Here is a 20,607-nt window from a genome sequence, read left to right as displayed (position 1 = left end):
AATCCAAAATGCTGTGGTTTGTTCTGTGCTCTTTCTTCTGAATTTGGGTTGAAGATTGCTGAAATCCAAGTATCCTAATGACCAGTAAGATTAGAAATACAGCTTTGATAACCTAGATTTCCTGTTGGCTGAATTTGTCTTGTCTAGACTTTGTGCAGGGAAGTGGAGATTCTCTTTGGCACATTAAAAAGCTTCAGCAGGGCCCTGAATTCTAGACTTAGAGGATTCAAATGAGGTCTGATCTTTCAGATCACTTTGAAGAGACCCCAGCAAGATATTTTGGATCATGTCAAAAAAAGATATGTGTCTAAGGAGAAATCCGTTAAGAGGCCGCCTGATATGAGCATAAGGAAGGAAAATACATATCAGAAGAGAAGAAAACATGCTGGGTTTTTTCCACTCATTGGTACTAGGAAGATGCCAACAGAAAAGAATGTATAGTGGTTTGATGGAGCGATAGTTTCCATAGCAACTTGTTTATTAGTCAAAAAAACCCCAAGACACATATTCCCCAACTCATCTTTCTCTCACAAGCAACAAGCAGGATGCTGTGGTCAACATTTATGACTAAGTTACACCATGCAAGATTAACCCCCCCTTGCTTTGAAAAACAAGTTAACCACATCCTGAAGGGGAAATAAGGTTTTTCACATACTGACTGAGCTGGCTTCAAGACAGCCTCTCCAGAATGCATAATAAGGTCTGTTTAATAAAGCTTTGTCAGGTGTCAGGCCCTGCAGACACCTAGAGGAAGACCCTCACCCTATGCAGAAGATAAGTGAAATTTGCATGGCAAATCCAAAACCAGTAAAATGCTCTTTTTAGTGCATTCTACCACTGTAATGTAAATCAAGGGGAGCTGTTCACTAGTATTTTTATCCTAATTTTCTGATGACACCCTGAACCTTTTTATCTTGCACTCCAACCTTTTCCCAATCTCTCAGGCAAGACTGAGACCGGGAGTACCATTTCTGTGTGTCTGTGCAAATCAAGGCATGACATTTTCCTGAGTAGTTCTTGGTTGTGCCTAAGACCTTTGGCAGAATTAAAATCCTGCAACACTGCACAAGCAAAAAGAGGGATCTACAAATGTCTGACTACTGAGGGAAGGCATTGACTCATACAGAAATTTATCAGCCAGATAAAGACATCAGTCTCTATTGTTTCAAACACCCATCCACATGGTGTAGGACACCAGAGCCCTCATTTCCATCATGAAGAGTCATGACCTAAGTGATACCTCCATGGTCAGGTTTTTCAGACCTCCCTGTGCACCACTGGGAAACCGGTTGGTGTGGGAACATCTGTGCCCTCACTAACCCCCTAAAGTGTCAGTCACCCAAGTCTCTGTTATCTAGGTCTCAGTCAAAAAAAAGAGAAACTGATGTCTTTGAGAAGATGGTTCAAAGTCTTCAGATCTGTGGATCATGAGAAGGAGGGAATACCCATCCATCAACCTCTTACCACAGTCTATCACTCACCCACAGTGAGCAGAATTAGTCCCCATTGGGGTGGACTAGCCTGGTGGCCAGACCTGTGGCTCCCCTAAGACTTTATTTCAGGTCAGAGTATGTGAAAAAAGAGGGCTGTGTCACAGCTGGCCAAAATAATGTTTCTGAGACATGATGCCAAGGATGGATACTGAAGACAGCCCAGGCATCCTCATACTGTATCCAAAGTGGGTGCAGTCTATTTTTCCCACTTTATCTGGAGAAAACTATTTTGTTGGCTGCGTCTGGCCTTCTTCTGGAAGGAAAAGATTACCTTCCTGTGGCAAGAAGCAGCTTATGCTGGCTTAGACTAACTGGGGATAAGAAAGGAACAGGGAACAAACTGCATAAATACACCCGTCGGGAGAAGTCTCTTGGTATCTGTACCCAGTGAGGAATTTTGGCACCTAGGCAGCCTAGAGAAGGGAAGTTAATGGGAAAGGCAATAACATATTAGACCACAAGATCCATCTGGAAGAAACAGATACATGTGCAGACACACAACTCCTTTCCAGCTCTTAAACTTCTAGTCAGATTGTGCTGGATTTTTTATTTGAACCATTTTCCCTGTCAGGAGCTGTCCAGGTCTAATTGTTTTAGTTTGAGTTAGGAAAGAGTCTGTAGCCCCTCTGTCCTATTTTCTGTCATTGTGGCTTCCTGATTGCCTCCCCCTAGCAGTGGCTTTTCACTTTACAGTTGCAAATCTATAATTTTGAGCCAATGCAGAACATGCAGCTTAAGAAAACAGGAGAATATCATTGTTTGCAGAAGAAAATCCGTAACAGGGAGCTTTTGTACAGCCCAATAGTAAGACTGTGTTGCTGTGGCTAATTCCACAGAAGAGGGCAGAGTTTGCAGCTTTCCCAGCTTGATATGAGCTAAGGGAAAGTTGTTGTAGAGAAATTGTGCTCCACAGTAAAATATCCTCTGTTAAAATCAGCACCTTGGGATTTAGAATTATCCCTATACAGGAGAAAACACATTGTCCTGTAAGAGATCTGATGATACCAGAATAATTGAGGATGATGATAAGCAGAACTCTTTAGTACAAAACATTTTACTATCCATATTCTCCTACAGATTTAATTATGTCCATATCTGATTGTGTTCACATGGCCTTTGAATATCTCCAGGGGTGGAGTCACTATCCCTGGAGATATTTAAAACCATCCGGACATGGTCCTCGGCAAACAGCTCTAGATAGTCCTGCTTAAGCAGGGGAAACCAGATGACCTCCAGAGGTCCCTTCCAACCTCAATTGTTCTGTATTTCTGTGATACCTTTGTCCTACACAGAACGTTTGCCTGGAAATTTCAAAGAACAAAGCCCAGACTAGGAGTATAATTATTTGGGTAAGAGACATAAATCACACATTAACAGTGCAATTCAGTAAGGAAAAAAAGCAGCTTATCTTGCCCCATAGCTGTAGACAGAGTGGTCAGGAGCACTAACACAGTCAAATAAAGCACAGGAAGATAAGTAAGTCATGAGATACTTAACAAAAGACAAAAATGCAGTATGGGACTTGAGAAGACAATGATAGCAGTAACACTTAGCACAAGGGCTTGAATGCTTTTCTTTGCCATCTCTCACAATGAGAGATGGAGGAGAACTGAACCTCAATCAGTTTCAATATTGTTGGTGTGAGGCAGGCTGTAGGGAGTTGAAGCCCACAGCTCATGAGTGAAGTCCATTCTGAGCAAGCCCAGGGGAGATGCTACAGACAGCCAGCAGAAACTCAGCTAATGTGGCAATTCAAGCTTACAGAACCTGAACACAATCTGAAATTTCTTAAAGGCAACATCAGGTGAGCAATGTCTTATTAGATAGACAAATAGATGGGCTACCTTTGAAGCATACAAAAATATTCAGGCTTCAAGGTCTCTTGACATGATTACAAAAAGCAGTACTGCTACTACTACACCAAGGACACCGTGTTACACCATATTGCCTCTCTTGTCTATCAACTTCATTTTCTCATGGATGTGCATATGGGAAAATAAGATCTGTCCAGTTTAAGGCTAGTAGTTATTCAAAGGTATAAATGCACATTTTTACAGTGCAGAAAATGGTTCAAAAATCACTAGTAATGATTGTGGTTTGACCTTTCCCTTCTGTCCATCTGACTACACAGTTTTTGTCTAAGGGAGTATTCTTCAAACTTAAGTCTGGCCTAGGGTTAAGAAACTGCTCCCAACACTGTTGTTGTTTTCAGAGTAAGAACAAACTCCAGAGATCCATTCACCTGAAGTAGAAGCTTGCTCTTAAGTCCTTCCAAACAGTATTCTCCCTCCAATCAGTGTCAGAGCCTGGAAACAGCTGATGTAAACATCTCCCTCCATATGCAAGTGTGTATATACAAGCTGCAGAGTCTGTGGACTTCTCTCTTTCTTTCCTTGATGTTAATGCTCATGGCTCTTTGCAATGATGCATTCCTCTCCATTCTCACCTCAGGTCCTAAGGATCTATCAAGCCGGTCTGGGTCATGCTAAGTCACACAAAAAAAGTACCTGCCTCAGGGGGCTAGGAAATTTTCCTCTTTATAGGTAAAGATCATGCGTGTGTCAGACTAGGAATCTGAATGCCTTGAAGTTGTTCATTATGAGTATCTCACTTCTTCTGTGCAATTGCTGTTGTGTTGTGGGTTTGTTTGTTTGTTTGTTTGTTTGTTGTTTCTGGTTCGCATCCTTTCTCCTTTTAATGCAGACCTAAGAAAGTCAAGTCATAAAAGATGTTCATCTGGTACATACCAGTCAACAGCATGCCCATAACCCCTAAAGCTATTAATTGAAGTCTACTAGAAGTTATAGACATTTATTGCAGTGAAAATGACAAAGTGCATGGCTTTCTACATAAGTTTAAAAGTACTTGGGAAGGACCCCATCAATATATCATCAAAAACAATAAGAATCAACAAGGCAAGTCCTTCACTAGTGAAATTCTGCACAATTTGCTCAGAATGACTGCTCGAAGGTGTCTTCCCTCCTTTTCTGCCATGTGTCAGCAAGGGATTCTTTTCTTCCCTTCCCTGTTACATTGCTTTATGAAACCTTCTGCCTGCCACCTGCAGAAAAAGCTGCAGCTTTTTTCTCTAGCAAAAAGTAGGAAAAAGTCTGATGTTCATGTGCTTATTATTCTTATCCAAAGCAAGCTGGTTGCCTGCACTTCTCCCTCTGCCTCCTACTTTCCAATACCAAGAGACAGGATGGCACATTTAGAAAACAGCTGAAATTTCAGCATAGAAAGTCCCCAGGAGTCCAAATCAGATGCAAAGAGAAGATATAACAGATGAGTCACAGCATCTCTGGGGGACTGTGCCCTTTTAGCACTGCAGCTGGTGCTGCAGGACTGTCACAGATGTCTAGAGTGACATGGAAGACATACAGTGTCTGTATCTAGTTTGGCATCTTGGAAGAGGACTCACCTGAAGAAGAGTATTTTTCCTTCTGTGTACCTTGTTGATCCTAGATGTTCATCCATAAGATGTGAAAAGGAGTGAAGAGCTTAAAACGCCCTCGAGGTCTGGTGTAATGGGGCAGCTAAAGTCCTTGGTAGCTTTTAAGTTCAAGATCCTTTGCAATCTCAGGGAGTCCAGCATCAGAATCAGTATTCTCAAACTTTTAAGAATACTTGGCCCAACATGTTGAATAATTCAGCTCTTTTCTTTAAAGGATTCCAGCAAATAAGTCAGGGTTGTTCAGGGGGGAGAGCATATAATGCGCCCTTCCCAGCTAAGTGTGTGGAAGAAAATACGGCTTTTTTTACTGACACAAAGTTTTATTGCTTTAGTTTTCCTGAGTATTTCTAAGTCTTAATACATCTTCTGCAATACCATCCCATTTTGAATAAAGAGCTTAAGGAACCAATTTCACGATCAACACTTTTATTTACACAAAATGGCAATATTTACAATACTTAATCAAATTATGTCATATAACAGTTTTCTGTGAATTTAAGTCATTTTGTTGCAGGTTTCAAATGGTTGTATAGGCTTCTATTGTATTTTTTTATTATATTTCAAGGACTTCCATTTTTGTCTAGACATCATCATGGTAATTTCTCTGTTAGATTTATTTTAACTGTAGAACAACTTCTATAGCCTAGCTGTTCAGAAAGCTACTTTGCTTTTCTGTGGAAGAGTTTATTAACATGATGATAATGTCTAGATTTCAAGTGAAAATCTAAACTACTTTGCTAACTCCTGAAAATCTCTTCACTTGGATGCTGCTTGAGGAGAATATCATGTTTTAGATAAGATGAGCTGTTTTACATTCCTTTCTCAATAGTACTTCAAGTACTGTTCAATTTTGTCAACATCAGGAAATTTTAAAATTGTGTTTCTGCTTGGTACAATTTTATGGCTATTGTCGTCTAATCTATTTTAATTTTTTTTTGCATTATTTTCTTGTTTTAGCTTAGCAAGATACATATGGTATACTTAGCCACCTTTTTACCCATTGGTAGTCCATAGCTCACATCCTGGGTCAGGGAGGCTTCAGATCTTTTTGAACTCTATGAAGCATTAAATCCCTATTGCTAACAAAGTCTTCTACCAGTTTAAGGCTGCAATTCTTTTCTGACTGCTACTGAGCCTCATGGGCATTCCCTGGCAAAAGTTTACAGCTCATTGTACACAAAATTTACATCTTCACCTTTCTATTGGGGATCAGCTGCTTGACATTTCAATAGCTTCCCCTCCAAGCTGCAACTGCTTCTAAGAAGCCAGTTACCTTTAACTGCATACTATAGGCAAGATGGGAATGCAGAGAAGTTCGCAGAGCCCAGTATGACTCAAAAGGTGCAACATCTGCATTTCTACTGACTAGTGATACCTGCAATCATTCAGATACAAGAGCTTCACTAATCACTCCAATAGAAAGCAGATCTCTGCCTGATAAAAGCAAGGTGTTGCATGCCATGCATTTTTGCAGACTATTTTGGTTTTACAGAGGGTGAAACTGCCATAGCAACCAGGAACTGTGAGACTTGACTGTCAAAAGATTCCACCTCCAAAGAGTTTCTCAGGTGTTTTGCTGCCAGTGGGTCATAGCACAGTATGTATTGTGGCTTCTCATTCTATAAGGACACATGCTACCCACAATGTGAACTTAAATAAAACCTCTTAAGTACTTTCAGGCAAATGTTCACCTCCAGCAAATAAAGCTTAATCTTATTTCCCCTTGGTAGGCCTCACAAATAGAGTATGCTGTCTAACACCTGTGTGTCCCTTCTTGCTGAGCAAGTCAAAACGGTGATAGCTCTCTCCTGTGGCAGAGAACATTAAAAGCACCCTAAGTGAATAAACATCTTTCCAAAAGGTTAAATGGAAAAACGTCATGAAGAACAAGGAAAACTGAATAGCAGGGAGAACATTTTGCATTATCTCTTGTATTTTTATTTATATACTGGGAAAGGAGTGTTTATGCTTCCAGCCTATACATTTCTTGCTTCTGCAGAAAGGCTGGAAGCATAAACACTTCTTGCTTCTGCAGAAATGTATGGGAACGCCCCGAGCAAGATTAAATATCTCTAAGGTTTCAGTCCCCAGCCTCCCACAAGACACAAAGGATGGTAAAGCTTCATAGCTAGAAATGCTCTGGCAGCACAAGGCAGGACTCCCAGTCTCATTTTTTTAGTGTCTTGGCTTTCTCAGAGCCAATAAGAATGTCACAGGAAGGAAGAAGTTCAGGGAAAGTATCAACATCTTTGTATGTAGCCTGCCAGAGAAAAGTGCTTAGATCAGCCTCAAATGACGCACAGAATTTTGTATCCTCTGCAAACTGTTACAACACAAACAAATACTTACTCCAACCACATGTAAAAAGAAAAAGGAACACCGATCTGAACCCTTTCCAATTCAGCCCCATGAACATGCACATATCAAAGCCTTAGTCTTACCCTTGCAGAAAACCTCATTTCTTCTTTTTTTTCATGTGATGCCCCACTCTTCTAGGGCTATAATACTTCCTCACCCTCAAGTCTTTAAGCTACTTATGTGCACAACACATCAGCCTGACTTGGGGTTTATTTAGTACTTTGTTAGAATAGAATAGTAGGGAAGTTTGCTGTGAGTTGCTCTTAAAATGGGTCTGGAGGTAATGTGGCTAATGATGCTTATTTTTTACTGCTGTAAAACCCAGCTGGGTGTAAGAGCTATGTCTGTGATTATTATCGCATGCGCTTGTATTCTCTTGTGCAAGGGTTGCATTTGGAATGAAGAGTATACATATACTTAAAAGGATACTCAAAGCAAAATGCAAACTTTCTAGAAGTTTTAAAATGGTAAAAGTAATTAAAATACATAAAATAAGGTGAAAAAACCCCCCTTTTTTAAATCAAATTCCGTCAGTAAATTCTTTTCAATTTAAACTTTAAAACTGAGATGGTAAACTAGGCTTTATTTCACTTTCCAGTCATCATTTTTACAGATTTTTAAGAAGATAAACTGATTGTTTTCTTGTTATTACTTTAAACAATATATATTGTTTATATATATAAATATATAGTAATAAAAATACCAAACTGCATGAGAATGGTAAATATTAAATAGTTTTTTGTACAGCTGAATCTTTCTGTTGTCTTATACGGCATTAAAAATACAATATAATAAAAAAATTCCTGCATTGTGGTGGGCACAATCTGACCCGTCTGTTCTGTTTCCCCAAAATACTGAAAAGTTCCTGATAAAATTAGATACATTGACGTAAACTAAATTTCTTTCCTTGATCTCTCCTGCTACCTGCTGGTCAAAGTGTTTATTGTTCTCATAACATTTTTGATTTGATGAAATCCAGTAAATAGGTCAAATGGAAAAAAAATCCAAACACACAAATCTCATAATAAGTGTTGTCTCTGCACATGCCACAAATTAAACTTCTTTACTCTTCATTTGCATTCTTGCCTTGCCAGCAGGTGCAGATGAAAACCCTCACTATGTGATATAGAGGCTTTAGAAAGTCCAGTGCTAGAAATGCACAGGTGAAAGACGATGAATAGCTGAACTGAGATTCAAAGAAGCTTTATTCGAAGATACAAGCTAAAACAGTTGTACAGTGGTAAGTGATTTGTAACAGAAGAAATGGAGTAGGATACGGGAAACACTTGCAGCACTGCTTTTGAAATTCATTAGTATTTTGAAGGGAGCTTTAGACTCTAAGTGGTTCAAGAGTCAGTGGTCAGAATGTCCTAGGCTGGAAAAAGATGTCTTGCTGGGATTAAGGGATGCGTTTGTGCCCTGAAAAGCTGTTATCTCTAAAGCAGACTAGGGTCTTCCAAAGGTATGGATGTCTTCTAAACAAGGAGGAAGTCTGAAACAACAAAGAATGCAGTTTCTTTCTTTCTGGCTTCAGGCAATGAAAAGGCTGATAAGAAGATGGATGAATACAAGTGCTAAAGTGTCTGGTGCCCTGTGATAAAGAAATTGTAGGGCAAGTTGTTGTGTTTAGGAAGGCTACAGATGAGATGCACTCAGGAGCTGCGTTCTGGTGAGGCGCTCTGCTCCTTTGAACTGTGAGGTTGTCTGCAGAAGGGTTTCTCACCGTGGAAGGACCAAGCCACATTAGTTCCAACAAGTTCTGCCTATGGACCTAGCTGTTTCTGGAAACAGGTAAGTCTGCTGTTGGCCAGGAATTTTGCATGCCACAAACCTGTGTATATAATACTTCTTTAATTTCATTCAACTGGGAATTCAGGGTGCCATACATTGGAACCCTTCTATTCATTAGGTATACTGCAGTCACAATAATGACTATACTGAGGGGTGTGCTCTTGAACAGACATCATTGGGTTTAGTGGTACAGTCAATCAAGGGGAGGGTGGATGTTAAAGGACTAGCCTTAGAGATGGTCACTTGCTATAGGGCTCTGGTAAAATGACTTATCCTTTGGTGTCCACTATGTGTGAAATAGGAGAGAGAAATTAAATTCCTTAGAACTTCTTATGTACCCAAATGCTGCAGGGACTCAGAGGAGGACAGAATGACTTAAGGAGAAAGACAGAATTGGTCTATTCTTGCTTTCAATTCTGTTCCATTTATATATTTTATAGTAGCATCAGTGGGAGAGTTTCCGTTTGTTGAACAAGTTTGTGTATTTGGAACTCTGAGTGAGATGTTTAAAACTGTTGAGTGATTTGATCTGCTGCTTTTCATCCTATAATGAACTGGGCAGTTTTTCCTCCCCACATCTCAGCCAGCTTTTAGTTGAAAATCTTTGACTTTAGTAGAAATTGCACATACAGAGCAGCTTGGAAAGCGAACGATTTTGTATATAAATCATTTTTGCATCGGCAGACACAAAGGTTTCCCACCACTAAACTTAAAATTTGAGAAACAGTAATTCCTCCCTCCCTCCCTCCCTCCCTTTCTCCCTTCTTTACTTCCTTCCCTCCTTCCTTTCCTCCTTTCTCACTGTGTTGTACAGTAATTTTGGAACCTGGGAATGCCATTCAAAGAAAAATTCCAAACGCAAATTGTGCTATGGCTGACTTACAGATAAAAATTGATCTGGAAGTGGTAAGAAGGGATTTTTTTTGTGAAGTGGTGTTACACTGTGATGCTAGGAGTTGGAAGGGAACTTACTGCTGCACAGGAACCACATATACTCTTCAATTCAGCCACTGTAACTCTGAGTAAAAATATAACCCCTGTTGTGCTTGCTACCCAAGAAAAAATCTGATCAGCTGCTGGTTCTAGTTTTTTTATTCTTTCATTCGCAGCAAGTAAATGTGCTTGAGACTGCTTGACTGGAGTGGAACTGATTGGCTAAGTTATTCTGAAAGAGATGCCCAGATTTTTTTCAGCTGATTCCAAATATCCATTCAAAATGTTTTTCTTCTCTATGGAGTGTAACACAGAAAGAAAGATTGCATTCATGAGAAAAGTAAAAGTTTTAGAATAAATGTTCTTTTTGCTCTAAAGAAAATCTGCACATATTCAGTTATTTTAAGAGTTACTACAGAATTATTTATTTTATCACAATTATGTCAGTTACCTTTTCTCAGCAGGCAAAGGTATGGCTGTTTTTTGAGATGCCCTTCATTTTAATGGATTTTTCATGGCTTTGAATATTTAATCCCTGTGTATAATTGTCAAGTTGCTTTAAAATAAAAATTATCAATACTTCTATGTGATAAGAAATAGTTAAAATTTATAATGTGCAATGAAAACTTCTTGAATTTCAGGAGAGGATGGAAGTCATGTTTTTGTAAAGGGCTGAGCTGCTGTGGGTGTAATCATTGAGAAGTTCATATTCATGCGTGGAATACATCTAACAGTACATTCAGGTAAGCTGCTCATTTTTAGGTAGAGAAATATGAGGATGGCATTTCCAAGGGCCTTGCTCCCATTTAAAATTCCCAAACATGAAAAAATTGACTTCCCTGCCAACTATAGCAGCCAGTTGTGTGAAGTAAAAGGAAGATAATCAGTAAAATCCTGCTTGCAGTAGGTTCTTTCAAAGTTACTGTCTAATACAGCAATGAAGCAGCTTCCCAGGGGTGACACTCAGAACAGAAAGTGCAGCCAGGTAAGAAAGATTGGAAAAAACCCACTGAAAATAGATGGATATGCGCAAACCAGATCATATTATTCCCTGTGCATTTAAATGAACTTAACTTAAAATAAAATTAAATTAGCCAGCTGTGTGTATTATTTTTCAAGGCCAGTATCAACTGAAATCCTTGCTACTAAACCATGTGTTATCAGTCATTCATCACATGTCATTCTGTAAGTTCAGGTCTGCTTTCTGACTGGACAAACTAATTGTGATTGCCAGTCCAGACTTACATTAGAAAGGGTTTGAAAGCTACTGCCTGTTTATAGACAGAAACGCAGTCTAGGATGGTTTGTCCTCTGGGGAAGGATTTGAAGTTATATTTGAGAAAGGAAAAATTGGGATTAAAATCCTACAATGCTTCTTTTCTGTACATCAGCAATTTGAAAAAGCTAGAACTAGTGCATGAGATTAAAAATAATTAGATGCTTCAGTCTGCTCTGTTTGTTTGGGTTTTTTTTAACTCAAATGAGTTTTTGCAAAGCTTTCTATAGTAGTGAAAACACTTGTGGCAAATACCAACTTAATTTTTGTCAAGGGGACATATCTGACACTAAATCCCACTCAGTGTAAGAATTTCTGACCTTCTTTTTTCTGTTTTTATTTTTTTGCCTAAATGATAGGTTATTTCTTCTTAAATATGAGAAATATGCATAACTCTATAGGCTCAATTATGTAAATCCATCTTTTCTGGCATACTCATCTTAAACTGCAACTTGAAGATAGCTATACTATCTACTATATATTGTAGTCTAGAAACACTAATGGAGTTCTTATGCACTTCAGGTTTTTTTATCCCTACTTATTATATCTGACATTTTTGTTTGCTTCTTGGATATCTTATAAAATTAGTTCCTGCAAAATCCCTGAAAAGTATTACTGAAAAACATGATTTTTATTTGTTGCTGAGAGTCATAAATTCTGGACCACTGTTTTTGACAGCACTGTTTGTAAAATATCTTGGGTGTTAATGATGCAAACATCATTGAGAAAGAAATAAGACTGTAAGTACTCAAACCCCAATAAAGTAAATGCTACACTAATGTTGTAAGAGAAGTGACTGACTTCTGTGAGCGAATAAAAGGAGCTCACAGGGGACATGTCTAGAGAGTTTATGTTAGCTTTTCTTTAGCAACACAAAGAGGTTATTCCTTATATTTTTCAGTAGAAAATCACAATGAATAAGATCACCGAGTGCTAGGAAATGGCCTTCACCTGCAATTTACAACCCTAGCTGCTTGAAAGCTTTGCACTTAACTCTGAGCAAGGTCAAAGAACAGAAGTTTGCCATCATCTATCATGCGATGAGTCTACCTGCTTAAATTCATTATTCATGAGTTAAGCAGAATTAGATTAAGAGCTGAATCTTGAGAACCTATAGTTAGAGAAGTGTACCCAGTCAAGAATGATGACTCCAGTGAAGCCAATTAAGGCTTGTTATTTATCCTAGCTGACAGAGCACTCAATAGTTTTGTAATGGGACACGGTCCCAGTAACTTAATGTAAAGTTCTCAGCTACTGCATAGTGCTGGTGTAGCCAATTCAAAGTGAGTCTTTCAGAAGGGGATATGTCTGAAAGTCAGTGCAAGTAGGTCTGAAAGCAGAAATGGTTATTTGCATAAATCTATGCAATATCTCAAACTAGATCATTTTAGAAATCTCTCTGCACTATAATACTAGCCCTCGAGCGATTTGGAGGATGCCATTAGAAACCACAAAATGCAAGCAAAGCGGTGCCCAGTGACAGGATGAGAAACAATGGGCACAAACGGAAACACAGGAGGCTCTATCTGAGCATCAGGAAACATTTTATCACTGTAAGGGTGACCAAGCACTGGCACAGGTTGCCCAAAGAGGTTGTGGAGTCTCCATGCTTGGAGATACTAAAAAGCTGTCTGGACATGTTCCCAGGCAACTGGCTCTAGGTGGCCCTGCTTGAGCAGGGGGGTTAGACCAGATGATCTTCAGAGGTCCCTTCCAACCTCAACCATTCTGTGATTGTGTGGCTGCATGTGGTCTTGTCTTCTTTCTGAAAGAGATAGTAATGTAGCCTGAATTCTTTAACCTTAGTCTGTAAGTTGAAACAGACTTTCCATTGGAAAAGCTTTGCTCAGGTGCTGTAGCTCTGGGTTCAAAAACATTAAAAAGAAATTGTATTTTAATATTAATTGGAAAGATTAGCTTAACAAATAGGTTATGTTACTTTGTATGGACATGACATCTTACAGTTGGCAGGAGAAAGGTGCAAAGAGGACTAAAAGGAAAAACAAACAAATTTTTTGTAATGGGCTGAAAGTGAAGGAAAAAGAAATTCCTGTCTGGGACTTGGACAACACTGAAAGTAGCACTAAGTGGTTCATTTTCAACCACAAAAGATGGTAAAAAAAGATAACTACAGTGAGGACAGGCGTTACCCTTGTAGGATGTTATAAGTTCTTGTAAAGCTGTCAGTATGTGAACAAGGATAGCTGGATAATAACACTTGGGACTGGAACTAGACTGAAAGTAAATCCTCGTAAGAACAGAAGACATAGGGGTAGAGGTGGATGTGAAAGGCCATTCTAACAGTTAAAAAGTGAGGTCTTGAAAAGAATGAGACTGGGGGGTGCAATGTCAGTTTCCCTCAGCAAAAACTTACCTATTTTAGAATTGATCAAGCTCCTTGGGCCAACACCTAATAGAGACAACATGTTACTGACAACAGTATGAAGGCTGTGCACTTTCTTTCACACAATGTCTGGCTTTAAGAGCATGCTCAATTACTGTAATTAAACCCTGTAAGGGCATGATTCTGTAGAATCAGTGCAGATTTGCTTCAGTTTCTCTGTTCTAAAGATGAAGAAAAAAGCTGTAGAAAGGAACCATAACAAGATTTTGTAATGGTTTCCTTTCACTTCCATAACCTTGTCTAGCATGTAGGAGAGCTGAATTCCCATTCAGGGGTGGGACAGGTTTGAATAAATTCTGCTGTTTACCTAGGGTCAGCTGTCCTGAATTCATGATGCAGGGAGGAAACCCCATCATAGTGGGGATCATACAACTGTCCATATAGCAGGAGTGGACCTGTGATAAATGACTGCATCTGTGTCTGCAGAAAAGGGGTTTTGCTCTACAGGGTGGAGAGGCCATGTGCAGAATCTGGCTTGGAGGTCAACCATTCTGGAACCTAAGCCATTTAATTAGAATTATTACTAAGACACAGCTGTATAGGAAAGAAAAAAATTGTACACCAAACTTTGGTCAAAGTGTAATGCTTTCAAGATATTAAGCTGAACTACTTACTATAGGATTGCAGTAAGCCTCTGGTGGTTCTGAAGATGCTTTAGCAAAACTGATGAGGTTTGGGAATAGATTTATAGTGTCCCACAGCTGACAAAGGAGAGTTTTAGACCATTTCCTGCAACCTTCTTTAGTATTGAATAGTTAAAATAGTGTATCAGGTGCAAGCTGGCTGTTTTGTAAATATTTTCACAGTGGCATAGCATTGAACAGTTCATATCAAGACACATATTTGGAAGTGGATATATTTGCATGTGCTTTCAGGTAAGTCCAAATGGGGGAAAACATCTCCATGAAATCTGTTGGTTTACAGCTAAACTAAACAAACAGGATCAAATCAGTACTTGTTCTCAGTAATTCAGCAGCTCTGATCCAGTATCCTGTTGATTCAAGGTGAACACTTAATTCTCAACGTCATTATAGCAGACCATACAGCTCTGTAGGGTGCCCATCGTAGTAGACAATTATGTGCTTTTGTAGTTCTACAGTGAAAGTCTAGTAGAGAATTCTGAGAAAGAAAGTGGTGGGGGCAGAAGCATGTAGTCTCAAATAACTTTTCTAGATTGAGATCTTGGAAGTAATACTCTGAATTTGCCTTAAAGAACAGGACACGTTTTGCTGAAACAAGTAATTCTCCTTGCTTAAGTTGTGAGAACTCAGCAAGTTTAAAGTTCAGGTTTTTGTAAAGCTTCTTAGGTTTTTGTAAAGTTTCTTACAGTTGTGTTATACCGGTTTTGAGAAAATCATCTTTGGTCAAGGAACAGCTTAACAATAAATTCAAGTAAGTCTAAAGAAAACTCAAGAACCTGATTATTCCAGAGTAACTACTGAGCAGCAGTACGAGGTTGCCTGGAATTGGGTGACTTCCACAGGTTTTAAAATCTGAGTTCTGAGTGGCATTTTGAAGTGGTTTGTTAATAACTTCCATGGCAGCGGGAATGCTGGAGGTGGCAATGCACTTAGCTTTGGGACAAGGACTCTTCTGAAGGCAAATCCAAGTGAGTATAATGGAAGAAGAAGAGGAAAAAAACCCATGTGTTGGAATAAAGAGTTATCTGAGTATATTCCACTTTATGTTTGTGCAGAAGTTTTCAGGCTTACTGATGTGTAGCTAGTCATGTGCAGATAAGAAAGAGATAATACTGAATTTTGGGGCTGCAACGCCAGTTTCCAGGAATCTCTGCATCTATTGGAATGAAAATAGAGGCAGAAAGTGGGACTGAGTTGCTCTGTAGAGTGTCTGTCATAATTTTAGTTATAGAGGAAGATTATGGAAGTTTGTGGTTTGTTTGGTTTTTTTTTTCCAAAACTGGAAATGTGAGAACAGAGGCAAATTCATATCTTAGAGAGGAATAAATCCTTAAAGCTTGGTCATCATTTCGGTGCTTTTCAGGGCATGGGGGGCATTTGAAAAAAAAAAAACCCAAAGTGAAGAAATATCATTGTTGTGTTTAGGCTTTATTGGATGAAGAGTTTAGATAGTTTTGATGTGAGGTGCCTCAATGTTGCAGGCTGGTGTAAGCTGGGATAAGATAAGCACTAACTGAGGTGGATGGAGGAAGTGCTATAGAAAAATTTCCACTCCTGTCTTGCTTTTTCTTATCCACCTTCATGGTTACAGTTAATTATTCTGACTTCTACAGTTGCTGTTATCATAGAAGGATGCAACTACAATCTCCTCTGGGCTGGTGAGATAGGATCCCACAGCAGTGGGATTCACAGTAGTGAATTGTCATGAGAATTTTAACTAGGGTTTTGATATAGGAAGCTTGAGAAGAGACACCCCGGGAGATCTATGTATATACATCAAAGTTAAAAAAACTCTTTTGAGTCAAAAGCTACTGCAGCATTTTTGGTAAAGCTCTTTGTCACAGTGAAACTCCGTAAGTGCCTATGGAAAGCTGACTTTTGGAAAGGGCACAAGGCTGGCTGTTCATCCAAGTAAGTGCCAGAAATAAACATCTCAAAAACTGAGCTTGATGATGCTGTGATGTGCTTTGGCATTTAGGGATTTAAAGATAATTTCTTCCCTTAATGAGAAACTTTCCAACTATCTGTGTTTCCACAGTCAGTGGATGTATCACATTTCAGATAAAAAATAAGCGAATGTTAATCTTGAAATTGTCAGACTTGTGAGTCCAGGTTTACTCCCTTTAATATAAAGCATTCAAGGTCAAATCTGCTAGCCCAAGGTGATTTTGCTTCTATCTTCATCACTGGTTTTGTGGTGTTTTTTTAGAGTTAATATCTTTAAGATCAGAACTGTGCTTGAAAAATGCCTGTGTTTTTCTACTGATTATAGAGGGACACTAGGACATCTGTACTAAGTTTAGATAACTCACATGTGTAGGATATGTTTCTGGTCTGTCTCAAGAAATCTAATTTCCTTGAACATGTAGTCCAGAGTGTCAGTTTCTTTGCACCAGGTGAAGGCTAAAAAAAACCCACCACTTTTCAAATGAAGGTTTTTACTAGTTTCACAGTTAGAAATTGAAAGAACATTTAATAAGTAGGGAGAAAGTCTGTCATGGATCAAAACTTTCCATGGCAAGGATTTTGTAAAGCTCTGCTGTGGTGTAACTTTGGAGGTAGCAATCAAGAGCTTAAATGTGGAAGAGGAATGCACCTAAAAGTAAAGCCATGTAAGCCTAAAAGAAATGTGAAAGGTTTTAGAAAGCAAGTGTCTGTGTTTCTGAGGATTGCATGCATACATATGTGGGCCACAGATGTCCAATATTAATTCCCCATAGAGTTTAACTGAAGATTTGGGTCATTGTTTTTTTCTAAGTTTCCAGAATAGAAATGGGGAATGAGATGTGAGTACTTACATTTCAATATTCCAAGAAAATTGCCTTTTAATTTACATATAACTTAGGTTTTAAAGGCACTGGAATATCAAAGGTTGTTAAGAATTTATGCATGTCCTTGCCTGGGACACCTGATCACTGAAATCTATTGATGAAAAATATTTTTGAGTGTCTTTAGCTTCCAACAATTATTTCTTTTAGTGTTTTGGCAACCAGCACTTTTAGTTTCAGAAAATATCAGTATGTATGGATTTTTGTCCCAAGGCAGACAATCAGATCTTTGATAGGAGCAGGTAACAACTTAGCGTTTTCTAGAAGTACCTACTTTCATTTATTTACAGATGACTTCCAAAAGTCAGACAAAAAGCACCTATATTTTCGTCTCATCTATATAATCATGCTCAATATTTTGGATGAGACTATTCCTGCCTGTGTGATTGGATATGACACAATCCTTAAACAGAAGTAGAAGCAATTTACTGCAGCACGTTTTGGCAATGTTCACAGGCAGCAACTACCTCTGGATTTTAAGGCAGAGCTAATGATATGTTTGCCAGCAAATGAGGTGCCAGTAGAAACTAAGTTCAATAAAGCTTTTGTTACTGCATATACCATTGTTCTGAGTTCTCCCTGCAACTGGTAATTCACCTTCAGGAATGGAAATGATGGTAAAAACAGGTATTTTTTCCTAGTGAAGAATTGCCTTGTAAATGTTTTTATGGTTGAAAGTAGATGTATAGATAAGATGGAGTGATAATTACTCCTTGGTGAAAGAAATCACTTTCCAATTTAAAGTGGAAAGAAAAGAAAGGGACACATACAATTATATGTAACAGGTTGAGGGTAATGTCTTTAGTTAAGCCATGAGTCTAATTCAGGAATAAACTATGGATATCATCATTTAATACTCCCAATTGCATTTAGTTAAGTTCTCTTCTAGGAAAGGAGGGGTTAAGAAGGCAAATATATTTCTCTGGATGGTTTTTGTAAAGCACTTGCTGGCTGTGTGAATACAGGAAACTTTGGGAAATTAACATTTGGACAAGGAACAAGAATTGTTGTAATACCAAGTAAGTGAGAAGTGGAGAATTTCATATATAAACACTAACAACCTAACTTCAGTTTCAAGGTTCAGCTTCTCATATCAAACCAATTTTACTAATTACACTTCCATGTGCTTTTTTTTTTGAGCATTTAATTTGTTTGAAGGTTTAGGAAATCTTGTCTCTGTTCTGGTGAGTATCCATAAGATGGAAAAGCCATTCAATATTGATTTTTCTTATGTCAACCCCATGGCCTTCCCAAATGTACTGTGTTACAAGGGCAGTGGTGTGGAATGATTCAGACAAATCTTTTTTAGTCTTTTAAAATTTATATGTTGGCACAATAATTGTTGCGGAGAAACTTTGCAATGGTAAATACCATCCTCTTTTCGTATCCATGCTTCATCTGAAATACCTTAAATGGAAAAAAAAGTGACATGTAAAACTTGTTTGCTTTTACAGACCCAAAATATATACTGATGTGGACAGTAAAGTATTAATTGATGCCATTTGTGATAAGATTTGGTTTAGCAAAATTTTAACCAACAAAAGTAAATTTCTGTGGATACAGTCATCAGCACAGCAAGACATTTTGCTTTATACTGGCTTCTAAAGATTTTGGAAAGGCAATAGTTAACTCTATCATTCAGTGGTGATTGGGAATCTGTTAAATTCTTCCTGTAATGGTTTATGTAAAGTACCTTGTCACAGTGTGACGGGTGGTTATGGAAAGTTCACTTTTGCTGGAGGAACTCACCTGTTTGTGCTTCCAAGTAAGTTTTCCAGTAAAAACAGTGATTTCAGATCATAGTGTTTCAGCACATCCCAGACCCAGTGAAGGTCCATTCAGTGCGAGACCTGTGTCCTCAGCAGAGCTGGATGCAGAAATGTTCTTGTGCTTTGGTCATAGATATCTTCTACCAGAGATTCAGACTGAACGATGAATTCAGATTCATCCTAGAAGTGTGCAGCAGTATAAATCAGACAGGCTAACTTCAAGTTTCTGTTAAATTATGTTCTGCCCTTGCAGTTTCAATGAGGTACTTTTATAAAAGAGTTTGTATTCAAGCCCTTCAGTGCCAGGTTTTCATTTCCAAGTTAATATCTGATAAAGTGCATAGACTTCTTCAGGGACTATGAGACAAATAGCTACTAATTTCCTACCTGTTTTGAGACTTTAGCAATGCTAGTTCAAAACTGCTGCATTGACCGTGCAAGCTAAGCAATTAAGAAGTAATTGGAAGTTTAATGGACTTCCCTTTTAGGCTTAGATATTTAAGCTGCTTAAAATGTTACCTTGTTCTACTAGGTTGATTGACTTCATTGTCTACTGAACACCTGTAATAAAATGGTCATTTGTGCTGCTGTTGAGAGGGAGATATACCTGAGAAACAGAAATCAGTAAAGTAAAATGAACTTTCTTTTCACTTAGTAGAAAGTGAAAAGAAAGTTCACGTTCCTTTTGTTAATAGGAAAGAAAATTCCAGTTTGTAGTTTTAGTTTAAAGAACATATCTGAGGAGAAAAGGAAGAAAAACAGTCCAGACAGCATTTCCCAAAAAATATTTATCTATATACGACTGGGTTTTTTTTTCCATTTTGTACTATGAAAGGCACAACTTTTTCTTTATAGTCAGGCCCTGGGACTCACCAGGATGCTTTTAGTTAAGAAATTCTTAAGTTCCAACTTCAGAGTTGATTTTTGTAGAAGAGTCTCAGGCAGTGCCACCATAGGAGGAAGAAAGCAGATATTTGCCCAGGGGACTCAGTTAGTTGTGACACCAAGTAAGTGTAGTCTAGTTAATGACACTCAGCTTTTTTACCTGTTTCTCTTCATACTCTTCAAGATGTGGAGATCTATCTGGCTTTGAAGATAAAGAAAAAGTGTGGGGGGAGAGAAATTGAAAGCTGAATGTAAATCAAAAGACAAATACTCAGTGGTATTAAGCAGTTTATTCTAATAAGTGTATGTTTTCATAAAAATTCCTAAGGTATTCTTCTGGAAGCTGGTCAAAGGCCAGGGGGCCTAGATTCAGTAGGGTAAGGTGATCAAATTTACTGAAGGACATGAAAATGCAGTTTGAAGGGCCAGTTTCAGTTGCTCTGAAATAAAGCAAAAAATATCTGAAGTTTTCCAAAGCTATTTTGGAAATGTACCCAGCTCAAGTTATTGGTCCATAATGCTAATCTGTAGAGTGTCATTCTTCTTCTGTTGTGACAATCTCAAATACTGCAGGAATCTTACAGTCGGTTTTCCTGCCTGTGTTCTGTAGGGGTCAGGCTAAATAATCTTAGTAAGTCCTGATTCTTGATTTGTGATCAGAATGGTATTTCTGTCAGATTTTGCCTTAGATTTGTAGGTGAGAAATTGTGGTTGTGCTGAATTCTGTGACAAGCATTTCTCTTTTCCAAAGGGCAGGGGCGGGGGGGGGGCATGG

General features: G+C 38.5%; 1 gene segment (V, D, J or C); it reads left to right on the top strand.

Moving 5' to 3' along the window:
- The first annotated feature begins 9,019 nt into the window (after positions 1-9,019).
- LOC103895547 overlaps positions 9,020-20,607 on the top strand; it is a 43,849-nt gene continuing 32,261 nt past the window's right edge. The window contains 2 exon segments of the C gene segment in view: positions 9,020-9,096; positions 10,671-10,772. Coding sequence covers positions 10,742-10,772 — 31 coding nt within the window.

This window comes from Aptenodytes forsteri, unplaced genomic scaffold, assembly GCF_000699145.1.
Source record: "Aptenodytes forsteri isolate BGI_AS27 unplaced genomic scaffold, ASM69914v1 Scaffold449, whole genome shotgun sequence".
Taxonomy (NCBI): Eukaryota; Metazoa; Chordata; class Aves; order Sphenisciformes; family Spheniscidae; genus Aptenodytes; species Aptenodytes forsteri.
Note: the sequence above shows the minus strand (reverse complement) of the source record. Positions and strands in the feature narration are given on the sequence as shown.